Source organism: Eucalyptus grandis, chromosome 9, assembly GCF_016545825.1.
Source record: "Eucalyptus grandis isolate ANBG69807.140 chromosome 9, ASM1654582v1, whole genome shotgun sequence".
Lineage (NCBI taxonomy): Eukaryota > Viridiplantae > Streptophyta > Magnoliopsida > Myrtales > Myrtaceae > Eucalyptus > Eucalyptus grandis.
In genome coordinates, this window is record NC_052620.1 from 567,803 (window position 1) to 582,326 (window position 14,524).

The 14,524-nt window shown below is 35.5% G+C and overlaps 1 protein-coding gene across 2 annotated transcripts; it reads left to right on the top strand.

The window, feature by feature from the left end:
- Window positions 1–4,630: 4,630 nt before the first annotated feature.
- On the top strand, window positions 4,631–9,042 carry LOC104446497 (disease resistance protein RGA2). Of its 2 annotated transcripts, none has more exons than XM_018872967.2 (2): window positions 4,631–7,305; window positions 8,743–9,042. In XM_018872967.2, the coding sequence occupies exon 1, from the start codon at window positions 6,022–6,024 to the stop codon at window positions 7,303–7,305; it is 1,284 nt and encodes a 427-aa protein (XP_018728512.1). In that variant the 5' UTR covers window positions 4,631–6,021; the 3' UTR covers window positions 8,743–9,042. Both variants share the same exon structure in this region, with proteins under 2 accessions (XP_018728512.1, XP_018728514.1).
- Window positions 9,043–14,524: the final 5,482 nt, after the last annotated feature.

The following is a 14,524-nucleotide window of genomic DNA, read 5'->3' on the forward strand; positions in this document are numbered from 1 at the left end:
TATGCAACAAACAAAAACACCAAATTCGACCCAGAATTAACAACTCTCTCAATGTACAAGACCCGACATGCTACAAACTGGGGATGTAGGGTTTCTATATTACCCAACCCGACCATAATCATAAGGGTCGCGTTCTCTCTCTAGTCCTATGTGACCCGAAATGGATTGGGCCCGAAACGAAAATCCAGGTGTCAATGACAATTTGTAGAACAGATAGCAACACCAACCAGTTTTATGCATTAACTCATCAATCTTTCGTTTGTTGCTTAGGGTTTCTAAGGGTTCAGTTGGTACATGAAAAAAAGAATCTAAGACATGATTTTTTTGCCGAGTACCTTATGATGTTTCCTAGGAATTGGGATAGCTACAGCTTCCTGAAAATGCATTGATTTTTTTTGGTAAGGCTGAAAATGCATTGATTCATAAGCATCACCTCCCATAACCGGCACTGACAAAATATCCGTCCCTAGTTTCTCATCCTCTAAGTAGTGCAAAGGTTAACACACCGATCATACTCTACATATAAACCTATCAAAGTAGGTCGATTCAGGTTTGAGACATGTCATACATAGTTCAACTCAAATTAATTTATTTAACCTGTTTATGACCCATTTATTGTAAATATAATACTTCATTTTCTTTTTTCTTTCCTTTTTCTTTTTTGTGACTTCTTCTTCCTCTTAGCCATTGGCTGATTGACTAGGTCTTTATTTGAAATAAAGTCTACTTCCAATCCTTATTTAAGAAAATGAAAGCACTTAAGGCCATTTTTTTGGAATTTTCCCAAAAAAGAATGCACGGAAGAAAATCAAATAGATTTCCATTCCAAACGGTGAAAATAATTTTTTAATTTATTTTCAATGGGATAAAAATGAGATGATTCCGAGTACAAACATTTATATATAGCCATTTTCCTTGAATGTGCAAAAAAGAGAAAGAAAAAAATTTGGCATGTCTGCGATAGAATCATAAAATGATGTCATCATGATTTTTTTATCAATTGCATTATTTAAAGTACAAGAATATATAGAAATATCATATCTAATAACTGAAATTTATTGCCAATAATGCTATGTAAAGCGAAATCACAATCATATTATATTTTCTGTAAATATAAATAAAACAATCACATTCTGAGTAAAAAATGATTCTCGACATGTTCCATGTTTTTTTTTTGGGGTTTAATATGTAAGTATTATAGAGCAAATGAAGTACAACAGCTTAGGGGCATCCCCCAGCATTACAAATAGATCTAATAATTCAAAAAGATGGAGGTAGGAACTCTCTATATAGTAGCCAATACAACATTTGGTGGGAAGATCTAATTTTTTGTTAAAGTGAAGCTCTACCTATTACATTTTTACGCACCTTGGCTAAAAGAATGTGGATGTCAATTGTTTTATTTTGAAATCGTTTATAGTTACACTACTACATCCAAATGCAATATATGGCTGCCAGAAAAAACACTTTGAGGAGTCTCACCACCTAATCTTTGCCCTTCGTTGCCCTAATCATCCATTGAAGTTCTTCATTCCATCCTCCTAAGAACCACTTAATCACATGTTGCACAAGGATACTACACCAAATGCTGCCTATCCATTCGCACTGGAAGAATAAATGAGTTATGTTCCGTGTTATTTATCTGTGTATAATTCGATTCACTAAAAGAAATGAATACTCTTCCACAAGTTCAGAAATTATGCAGGAGATAGATGTTCTATTGACAATAGCATACTTGAGTTTTGTATAAGAGATCAGGTATTTTACTAGCACAGTTCTTAATCATGTATCAACAAAATTTGTTATACGATCGTACTATATGCAAGTATCATGTATAATCCATTTCTCTCGATGTCGATGACCTATGCTTGAATAATCCAAGAATTTAGACTTGATTTTACGTGTCTTGTCACAATGGGAGAAACGGATGCAATGTGAGACTTCAAAATTCTTTGCTTCATCAGGAGCGTAAAATGATAGCCATTTGAGGTGGAGACTGTTCATAATGTTATGCATCATATTGTCATGAGAATTCTATCGGTATAAATAATTTGTTTCGTGAAAAATGAACGACTTGAAGAATATTTTCTCAAAATAATTGATCATATTGTTTAGAATAATTAGCCAACAAAAAAAATGTTTCATTATTGGCAAAAGTTTATGCCTAAACTTTTTCGTGAACAATGATAATATTTTTCATTTGTATATTTTTATAAGTGATATAAGCGATTATTTTTAGAAAAATATTTTTAAAATATGGGATTTTTGCGAAACAGATGGATTTAAGTTTTTCAATTCGAGGTGAAATATTTTCTAAACCACATTTGGTAAACCGTCCTAAATATTTGTCGTAGTTTATATGCGTTGTTATTTCTTACTCCCATTAAATTAGATATTAAGTAGTCCATCCTGCTGGCATGGGAACGTGCCATGTGTGGCCAGATTTCAAATGACAAAGTTAGCTGAGTTTGGAGCATGACTCATGAATCTAAATCAAATCATGTTCGCACAATTGAAGTTTCCAAGGTCACACCCATCAAAGCGCAAAAAAGAACAGATATTTCTTAATTTCCATGTTGATATCCAAAGTGATAAGTCATAGTTGATTCCTAATGTCTATAAAATAACAATAAATAAAAAATCAGCAACATCGCTAAATTTCTAAAATTATTAAAGATAATTAAACAGAATACAAAATCTCAATCACGACAACTGCTTATGCGCGCTCGCGTCGCCCACCGAAAGTCTACTAGTTATAGAATAGTACTTGTCCAGTTCGCCTTCTTTCTCATTTTACGTACAAATGTTTCACAATTTCAGTCTAAAATGCCCTCAAAAGAAATTAGAATTTAGAGCGCCAATGCCATATCTAATATCATATATAAAGTTGGCTCCTCTAATTAATGCACCGTGTCGATTATGGGAAAAGACAAAAACGAATTCAATGAGTAATATCTAATCTAATTAAATTTAATATAGTACGTATAACGTTGTTCTCCTAATAAATAATAAATATCTAATCCAGTTTAATCTACTTTATTTAAATTTGATATCTAAGATATATACACTTTTTTTTTTGGTCAACAAGATATATACACTTGGCTCCTACTATCAGTTAGCCACATTAATTAGATCGCTTAACGATTTAAAAAAAAAAAAAACCATAGATTGGCCAAATGCTATCCAATCTACTCTGATATCTAGTCTTATATGTATGTATATATGTATGTAAGAAGGTTTTCCACGGCGGCATCATTTGAAGATAAAACCGATTTTTAGCTTAGAAGTAGGAAAACAAAAAGATAAATTATCAACCCACATGTCCTGAAAAATCAATGGTGGACTCACACCATACCGAAACCTTAATGTTCGGTCTATTGCTCATAAAACAAAATGATGCTTTGAGTTGGAACGGTTTTTTAGTATAGCCATTATGGTCGCTCGCCAAAGACGATACGAGGTTGGCATTCGGATGCGGTTCGTGAAGCTCTCTTGGTACCGCTACATAGAACATGGTATACATTATCGACGATTATCATCTAAAGAAAACTCTAAGTCTCGAGACGCACTAACAGTCTGGGCTTGATCAGATAACCAGCCAGTCAATTGGACATCCTGGACCTTGGAAATTGAGCAACATTTTCAATATTTCTACTGGTCGGTAAACAACTATCTGCTCCTTGGAGCCACTTTTAAATTTATGCCTTCTCTTTTATGGCTGAAAATGTACTCTGTAATAGTTTCATTAATCAATCATCAATCAATCACCCAAAAAAACCGCATAAAAATAAATAGGAAAAAAATAAGATTGTGATATATGTTGGGGTTAAATTATTGATCCGTTTTCTAGAGTTTCTTAGATTTTCTCTAAGACTCAATTATCTAGACGGTCCTAGGTGAACTCTTGCGGTAGTTAAAATTAGGGACGAATATTGATGGAAAATGTGTTCTTCCCTCTTCTTGAAACACTTTCGGTCCTTTTTTCATTCATTATTGTTTTCCATCTGACTAGTTCAAAGTTTCGGAAGCGAATCATACAGCATTTAGTAAATTTAAGCATGATCAAGCCGAGGCTTAATTTTTTGAACCGTCTTTGCGGCAATGTGTTACATATCTGACAGATGAATCATTACTCCAACATATGCGATATTGCTGTGGAAGAGTTTGATGACCTCCTTATTATTCAACTTTATCTCTAAAAATAAAATGCCAAGAGAGCTGTATAAAATGGATAAAAAAAATCTATCTACTAAAGATGCATTTGTTTTACGGAAAATCAACAAAGTTATAAAACATTTTCCAAACTGAAAAAGATTCACTTGCAACGAAAATGCTTAAGATAGAACGTCATTGGTTATTAAATTATTTTTTGTCAAAGTATTATTCTAGGCAATGAGGACAACTATTTTTAGGTAACTTAGTAATGAAGTAAAGCACTCACACTTGGCAGAGACACTGCTGGATTTTTGAACTAATGTCGATTCTTTATTAGTCCCGGGAAAGTTAGATGAAGAGTAGGTAGAAAGCATGTTTCTTTTGACCTACAGGTTGCGGTCCTTTTCGTCCACATTAAAAGAGGGGAAAAAACCTCCCTTTCGTCCATTTGTAAGGAAGTTATCATCATAGCAACTCACTCACGAGACGAAGACATCGTGTGTTCTTTGCCGTGTCTTCTTTGCCGTCTCAAACCAAATAGCCAGAATCAGATTTCTCATCACGCAGCATGGCTGAATCACTCCTTTTCAGCATTGCAGAGAGCATGCTGGGGAAGATAGCATCGCCGGTGCTCCAAGAAGCCATCGCTATTTACAACATTGAAAATCAGATCCTTGAACTCAGAGAGACGTTGACTGCCATTAAGGCAGTGTTGTTAGATGCTGAGGTGCGGCAGGCGAAGAACGCCCTTCTGCAAGTGTGGTTAGATCAGCTTCAACATGTATTTTATGATGCAGAGGATGTGCTCGATGAACTCGAATGTGAAGCCTTACGAAAGCAGGTGATAAGTCGCTATGGAGGCGTCAAAGGGAAGGTACGCCGCTTCTTTTCCACCTCTAACCCACTCATGTTCCGTGCGGAAATCAGTCATAAAATCAAGGAGATTCGAGAGAGATTATCCAAGATTTCCACTAAGAAAGATCAATTCAATCTTAATATGTGGAGTGTTGACAATGGTGTGGGACATACGCGATCACGAGAGACTCACTCATTCATAAGCAATTTGGATGTTGTCGGAAGAGATATTGATAAAGAAAAGATAATTGAGATGTTGATGCGGCCAGATGACAAAAACCTCTCAGTGTTTCCCATAGTTGGAATAGGAGGTTTGGGCAAGACGACCCTAGCTAAATTAGTTTATAATGATGACAAGGTGAAAGAACAATTTACATTGCGACGATGGGTGTGTGTACCCGAGGACTTTGATTTGAGGAAAACTATCGAAGGAATCATCAAGGATGCAACTCCTCAAGATTTGAGTATCTTTGATATTGAACAATTGCAAAACTCTCTCCAAGGCATCATCAAAGACAAGAAATTTATACTAGTCTTGGATGATGTTTGGAGCAACGATAGCCGTAGATGGAAAGAATTGAGAGAGTTGTTATCTAGAGGGGCTAGTGAAAGTAAGATAATTGTGACCACCCGTAGTGTGGAAGTTGCTTCTATTGTGGGTACCCATCCAATGCATAACCTAAAAGGTCTTTCTCATGAAGACTCTATGGCCTTATTTAAAAAATGGGCATTTGACGAAAAGGAAAAGGAACCATGTCTTGATCTCCTAGAGATTGGAAATGACATCGTTAAAAAAACTCAAGGATTCCTCTCCTTGTGACAACTCTAGGGAGCCTTCTGTATTCGAGGAATGATGATAGGCATTGGAAACATATAAGGGATAGTGAAACATGGGAGTTAGTGGAAGTGAAAAAGGACATTGTGCCGATACTCAAGCTTAGCTATGATCATTTACCATCCCACTTAAGACGTTGTTTTGCTGCATTTTCACTTTATCCAAGAGGATTTAGAATGAAGGCCCCTTATGTGGCTAGGTTATGGATGGCTTTAGGACTCATCGGCTCAAAAAGGGAAAAACTAGCATTGGAAGATGTTGGTATTGATTACATCAAAGAGTTGTGGAAGAGATCTTTGATCCAAGAAGTTGAAGAGTATGGACCAGTATTAACATTTAAAGTACATGATTTGATCCATTCTCTTGCAATAAGTGTGGCACAAAATGATTGCTCTATTGTTGGCTTAGATACTACAGACATTTCAGAAGGAGTTTCGTGTGTTTCATTCTCTAGCACTTCATTAGAGGGAATCTCAAATTTCGATGGAGTCCCACCCTTTTTGAGAAAGCCAACTTCAAAGAGGCTACATGCCATTATATTTCAAAACCAAGTTGATGATGGAGTTATTACTAGAGAGTTTGCTAGAACATGCATCTCCAAGTGTAACCACATACGGTTTCTAGATTTGTCACGTGGTAGTTTTGAGGAGCTACCAAGGTCTATATGCAATTTGAAGCAATTAAGATCATTACTTCTTGATGAGAACAAGCAATTGAAGAAACTTCCAAGTACCATTTGCGAGCTGCAAAGTTTGCTAGAGTTATCCCTTGCTGGTTGCTCAAAGCTAGGCAATTTACCCAAAAATATTAAAAGACTTGTCAGCCTTAGATATCTAAACATAACAACAAAGCAAAAGAGTTTGCAAGAAAGTGGAATACAATATATGGAAAATCTACATTTTTTGGGAGTCACTGGATGTGAAAATCTTGAAGTTTTTTTTGAAGGTGCCTCTCGACTGACTCGCCTTCAGCTGTTGAAAATTGGTGATTATGAGGGACCAATATCTCTGCTTTTTGGGGATTTAATCGCCCTAGAGTCCTTGAATATTGATACTTGCAAGTTTGTGTTGACCTTGGAGAATAAGTCCAACTTTCCATTCAATCTTCGTACTTTGGTGATTAGTAACTCCAAACAAGTGATGGAGTTGCTCCAATATCTCGAAGGATCGGTTTGTACTTTGGAGTCCCTTTGTATCCTTGACTCCCTAAGCTTGACAACTATTCCTGAATGGCTACCCAATCAGACACGTCTTAGAGTATTTCACTTGATCCGATGTCCCAACTTAGTGTCCATAGCGCAAGGAATCCAGTCCCTCACTACCCTCAAAGAATTACATGTCTACAATTGTGGAAAACTGAGCAAAAGATGTGAGCCGCAAACTGGCAAGGATTGGAACAAAATCGCCCACATTCCTCGAATCCGACTTGATTCAAGAGATGTTCAATGGATGGATGATTAGGTATGCATCAATCTACCTCTCCCTTCATTTCTTCTTTCTGCATGGATGTGATATGTACGTATGTACATACGTACATACGTACATACATACATACATAATGTATGGGATTCCCTTCTTATCTTTTTTTGCCTAACTTCCTCACTTAATGAAATTTAGAATAAGAGAATAATGCTTTATGCACATTCATGATATTGACAACTTTAACTATATGATTTTGGACAACTTTTGACAAATCCCAACCTTTTAATTTCTTCAATGTAAAATTTGATTCCCTACGATGAAATCTCATGTCCTCTTGTTACTTGGAAATTGGCACATGACGTACTGTTTGGATATTTACTTTTTCTATTGATGATTATTATTGCATAAGATAGTTGCTCTCGCTTAAGTTGATAGTTTGATTATAGTTTATCAAATGAATCTGTTGCCAATGTCCTAAAAGGGCCAGTTAAGTTCACCAATCTTTTCATAAAGAAATTGAGAAATACTTTGAAATTTATTGTAGAAAATGCACTTGCTAGAAATTTACAACTCCTTTGACTTCGAGAAAGATTTCTTTCTTGCAACTTGAGAACATAAAATAAGTGGTCTTCAAAAAGCTCCATGTTTCATTTAGAATGAAAACACGGAAAATATTGAAAAGTTATTTCAAGTCTGTACTTTAAACAAGGAAACAGTTTCCCTCATTTTAATTTGACAACTGTTTTTAGATAATATAATTCGAAGATTTGTGATAACCCTTGTTGCAAGAACTTGGCTTAATACCAGTTCTATGAGTGTCTAGCGGAGCCAGTGAAAATGCCTACAATCAACATTAAAAAGACGAGTTACCTAATAAAAAAATATTTTAACTTGATATATGCAAGAAAAGATGACAAATAAAGAAATCTATTCACTTTTAATTTGACTTTCCTACTTGAGAAAAACTAATTTCTCGATCTTATTATAGAAATATTGAATGTCTTTGATTAATTTGTGTGTGATAAGATTTAGATTCGAGGCTATATTTAAAATCTAAATTTTGATGTAAATAGTAAATCAAGATTCATTACTCCAATACCATTAGCACTTTGTTCAAAAATAATGTGAGCCATCAAAACTGTAAGCGTAGTGTTTACACAGCGTATAAAAGGTATGGTTTCCACGTGTTATTTGGATACATATCCCTTTGGAGTCATGATATTATTATTTTTAGAAAAAGAAATTGAGAAACACATAAGAAAGAAAACAAACGGAAATTTTTATAAAAATTTCCACATTTCTAGACAAAACAAAAACTTCTACATAAGTTTTTAGTGAAAGATATTTACATCCATATAATAATTAATTTTGCTAACAGTGAAAAATATCTTGGTAAGTAGAATACCAAAGAATGACAAATTTGCATGACACATAAGAGAAACTTTGAGCTTATTTCTTTTTCTTTTTGTTTTTTAGATTTTGATGCAGATGAACTCCCCTGATCCATTTGCCATGCCATGTGGATCTCTGCAAAGATTTGGACTTGAACTCCCGTGATCTATTTGCCACGCCATGTCATTGTTATTGTACTTTTTTCTTTCGTTCCTTGAATGAGTGTTGTTGTTCTTTATTATTTATCTGTGTTTGTAATGCAAACTTCTCCATGGAGAAAATGCCTTAATCATATTATATGAGACCAACTATAGTATTATCATAGTTTGAATTTTTTTGAAGACGGTATTTATCTTTCATTCATAGACAGTAATGAAATTAACACCGCACCATCATATTTTATTTTTTGTAAATTAGTGTCAGCAACTCGATCTTTTTATAGTTATTCTAGTAGACTATTTGAAGAGTTTCATAGAAATAATGCATTTAAAAAACCGTGTAATTTTTCCATTTTTTAAAGTTATTTAATTCACTTCTACAGAGGAAGATAATGTCTTTCTGTATTTTTTCTCCTAAGACTCTATCTTATGAATATGAATGCACAAAAGCTAATTGCATGGACACAAATTTCTGTTATGTGCTCAATGCCTTCGTCCATTTTAGTCTCCCCAGTACTTTTATATGAACTCATGATTTTGTATGCTATAGTCCCTATAAACCCAGCACCCCTTGGTCGATTTAATGACTGCGACAAATCAGTATCATTCGAGGCTGAAACGGGTTTCCAGCCTTGAAAGCGAGAAAACAAAAACATAATTGTTAACAACATGTCCTCCAAGAATCAACGGTCGACTCGCCCCATATGAAAACCTTAATGTTCTGTCCATTACTTGGAAAACAGAACGATCCTCTTAGTTGGAATGCTTTCTAGTATAGCCATTATGATGACTTGCCAAAGACGAGATCACACTGTCATCCACCGTTTATGATTCATGAAGCTCCGCCGATTACCACTACTGTTTCTCCAAAGACAAGAAAAGAAAATAGCTGGATCAATTGTTTTCGACATCACAAACGTGCAGAACCAGCTTAAATCGCGTGCTCACCTGTAATTGGGATGGGATGTTCTAGGCAAAACCGCGCTTCCTAAGTTCGTGCACAACAACGAGAAGGTGCAAGAACACTCTAATTTCAGGATCTCGGTATGCATTTCCTATGATTTTGATCTTTAAAAAAAAAAATCTTGAAAAAGTCTTGAGAGATGCTATCTGTCAAGACTTGATTAGAGTTCCAACACCTACTAGATACCTTGAACATTGAACATTTCACTGTAAGTCCAGTTCGATATAATTACAACGCATTTGTCAAGCTTATTCAAGACCTATTAACAAGAACTACAAAAGTAAATATATAAGTTTACTTACTTCAGATGTTCCAAAAGTTTAATGTAAAAGAAATGAGTTAGCGACCTCCATTTTCCAACTTTCAGTTCTATGGTTTTGCTAACCCACGTTTGTGTGCGCCTTGTACAAATTAATCAAAGTTCCTCCATTTTAAGTCAATCAGTATGACAGAGTCTAGACTTTATCTAAGTCATACTTGCTCTATTCGTCATATTTCTTCACTGATTACTTCATTAGGGGATGTGGTATGAATAAAGAACTAATTACAGGGTTAATTTCAATTGATCACAGGCCCATAAAGAAGAGTTCCCACAAACTCTCTCCCTCTCTCTCTCTTATGTCTGAAGTACTTTCTAGTTCATTTTCAGGATGGATTTAGAGCAAATACACTCCACTCATACATGAGATTTAGATAGAGACATGCTAAATTTGCCATGTGAATTTATTATCTCGGATCCACCCATACAATTAATTCTCTCTTGCCGGAAGAGCTCTATCTACCACTCTGGGGTAGCTTTGTCTCCTTCTACCTTATTTGAAACCCTAACCTGAAACCCTCGCCTCCTCCTTACTTTACCTCCATAGCCATCTTGAAACCCTGACTTTTTCCGTTCACTTGCCCTACAGGACTCTGCAAATTTCTCTTATTTCATTTACCATGTCAGAAATCACTTGGATCATCTTTTCGTCTCATTTCACATCTCAAATCCTGGTTTTCTGAGTACATTTGTATTTCCAACACCAGAAATGACAACAAATGCCGCTTCAAAAGATCCTGCTCCCTGTCCCTGCGGTGATTGTTTTTTTGGCCATACCCTCTGGAGTTGGGGTTTAATAGGCGAGCCTTTACCTCCCCTGATGATCTTGTCTGCTCAGCTTACAGGTGTGATTTGTCTCCTTTAAAATATTTCGTCTGTAGTATTCCGATGGAGGAAAATGAAGCTGAGAACCAACGAATGGCAGCCCTCTTTAGGCGTATGGGCAAACCGTTTCTGTAAAGAGAGTTAATATCAGAGATGACTTAGTTTCTAAAAAAAGATTAATGAGAGTAAACTCACGCTGTTTGGAAAGCTTTTGAATAATCCCATCTTCAACTTCTGAGCTTTCCAAACCACAATGAGGAAGGCCTGGCATATAGACAGGGTGAATTTCAATTATCCGGATACTGGCATTATATCCATTATTTTTCAAAATGAAGTTGATCATAAAGGGGTGGTTAGTACTAGCCCTTGAAGTTTCTCAAACGACCTTCTTATTCTTAAACAATGGATCCCATCAACCCTTCTCGAGTGCTACAATTTTAATCTCTGTGATTTCTGGGGGCAATTTTACGGATTACCCTTTGAATGGAGGTTAGAAGAGATCTTTTCATGTTTAGCTAGAACTATTGGAGATCTCAAGGAGGTGAGACTAGAGCAAAACGACACCTCAAGCAGGAGCAATGGAAGAGTAAAGGTGACCCTCGATGTCTCCAAATCTCCTATCCCTAATATTCTCTTAAACTATAAAGGAAAGGATTTCTGGGTGGACTTTAAATATTCTCTCAAACTATAAAGACAGAAATCCTTTCCTTTAAATTTTAGGAGGTCTCTTTTGATGAAAATAATCTGGATGACTCATTGTGGGTATTGGTTAAAGGTTGAAGGAAAGGAGTACAGCCCTTATAGGAGGATTATTTTTTTTTTTTTATATGGATCTAGAAAATATGGAGGAGATTATACCTAAAACTCCTACTGATGCCACTTTTATGGAGCTTGGAGAGGAAAATTTCAATGTGTCATAACCACTGCCAAATAGAGAGCATGCTCAAAAAAGAAAAGGCAAGGAAATCTACACTAAAGAGGAAAGATTAGGACAGGAGCAAAACCCAATACTTGTGCCTCTCACAAAAGTGTCCTCTGATTTGGCAATTATAAAACCCAAAACACCTACTTTGGCACTGAAACCTATGGAAGAAATTAAAAAAAAAAAACAAAGGGGGTTAAACAAATTTCCAGTAACAAACAGAGGAGGTTCGGCCCTTATGTTAGCAAAGGGATGTTGGATGAAACTGAGCTACTGAAAACAATAATATAAGTTGTGGAAGAATCAAACAAATGGACTTTGGTTGGTAGCCCCAATAAGCCACTGGAATACATATGAAGTTTTTGTACTGGAACTATCAGAGGTTGGGCACACCACTAACAATTCAAGCTATTAGAGTTTTAGTAGCTCAAGGAAGACCTAATATCTTGTTTCTTATGGAGACAAAAAACAAAGAACAAGTTGTTTTAAGAAAAAGAAAATGAAAGAGATTAATGTTCAAAAACAGCTTTTTAGTTAACTCGGTGGGTGTTATAGGAGGCTTAGCAATCTTTTGGAATGAGGAAGTCTCTATTATAGTGGAATCCTATTTGATTCATTTCATGGATGTTATCTATAAGGATGAGGCTAGCTGCTAGTTTATGAGAACTATTTTCATGCATGCTCCACCAGCTTTTCAAGAAAGAATTTTACTATGGGATGAGTTATACAAAATTAGCCTGCAAAATTCACTTCCATGGATTTGTTTAGGTGACTTTAATTCATCTACCATTGGGAAAAAGTAGAAAGAAGAATGGCAAATAACTATTGACTTATTGAATTCCTATGCATTGATGGATATGAAAAGTAAAGGCTATACTTTCACTTGGGCAAATAATAGAGAATGGGCAGATTTTGTCAAAGAAAGATTAGTCAGAGTTCTTTACACTATGGAATGGAGAACTATTTTCCCATAGCGGAAGCCTTTGACCTCCTAGCAGTAGGTTCCAATCATTGTCCAACACTTTTAGAACTAGAACCAAAAACACAAAAAAAAAAAAAAAAAAAAAAAAAAAAAAACAGGTTTGAGGCTTTTTGGGTTTAGGATGAAGAGTATGGGTCAACTATCCTGCAAGCAAGAAACTTAGCTAAAGAGAGAAATTTGAGTTTTTCACACAAATTAAGCATGGTAACAGAGACTTTAGGGAAATGGAGTAAGAAATTTTCCAATGCCCATGAGGAGATAGCAAGATTAAAGAAAGAATTGCAAGAATTGATGAACTTCCCATCCCACTCTTTTTGAAAGGAGAAAGAACAAAACTTGAAAAAGGAGATTGGGAAAAAATGGCGATAGGAAGAGATGTTTCGGGAGATAAGATCAAGAATTAAATGGTTGAAATGGGAGAATAGGAATACCAAATTTTTCCATGCAACTACTATCCGAAGAAGGCAAAAAAACTGAATATCTGTGTTGAAAAATCAAACTAACTAGTGGATTCGAGATGAGAAGCAACTAAAACTTCTAACAACAAGCCACTTCCAAGAGACTTATACTTCAGTTGGGCCTAAAAACATTGATCCAAAGTGGTTAACCAATGCCCGAATGTAGTCAAGGAAGAAATAAACAAGGCCTTACTAGCTGAAGTTACAATTCAGGAAATATGAAGCCATTTACTAGCTTGGTGCAACAAGAGCTCCTGGACCGAATGATTTAAATGGATTACCACTCCAACTGGGATGTCTTATAGCCTACAATTCTAAAGGAAGTGAGGCAATTTTTTTTATACAAGGGTAGTCCAACCAGAAATAAAAAGAACGCAAATCACATTTATACCAAAAGTGCCTAACTTTGAGAAGCTAGAATAGTATCGTCCAGTTTGTTTGTGCAACTTCTCATATAAAATAATTTCAAAAGTGCTGGCAAATAGATTGAAATCGTGGATTGGTTATGTTATCTTACTGGAGCAAAATGCCTTTGTTAGTGGAAGGCTCATCTAGGATAATATCTTAATTGTCTTAATTGTCTAGGAGGTTCTACACCAACTTAGAATTCGGAACAGAAAAATGAAGTTTCAAGCCATACTAAAATTGGATATGCAAAAGGCTTATGACATGATCAAATGTGATTTCTTAGAAGCATGCATGTTACAAATGGGTTTTTATCCCAAGTGGGTGAATTGGGTGATGAAATGTGTGACCAATGTCTCTTTCAGCATAAAGTTCAATGGAAAACCATTACCTTATTTTTCAACCATCACAAGGCCTTCGACAAGGCGACCCATTCTCTCCATACTTGTTTATTATAGTGAAAAATATGCTCTCGATTGCTTTGAAAAAGGCTTTAGAGCATGGTATTATTAAAGATATCCAATTAAGCAAGCCCTACGCTCACTCACCTATTTTTTGCATATGACTCAATTTTCTTCTCGGATGAGACTATAAAAGAATGCCAAAATGTGGTTGAGATTCTAGTAAGATATTGCTTTGCATCGCGTTAGGCCATTAATCTAAACAAATCAGGGATGTTTTTAGTAAAAACTGCCCATTTAGGTTGGGCTAGAGTATGCTTGCTAAAATGTGTGTTCCAAAAATAGAAAAAAAAAATAGGAAATTACCTAGGGATTCCTTCTTGGGGAGCCAAAAAAAAAAAAAAAAAAAAAAGATGTTTGCCTGGATTTTAG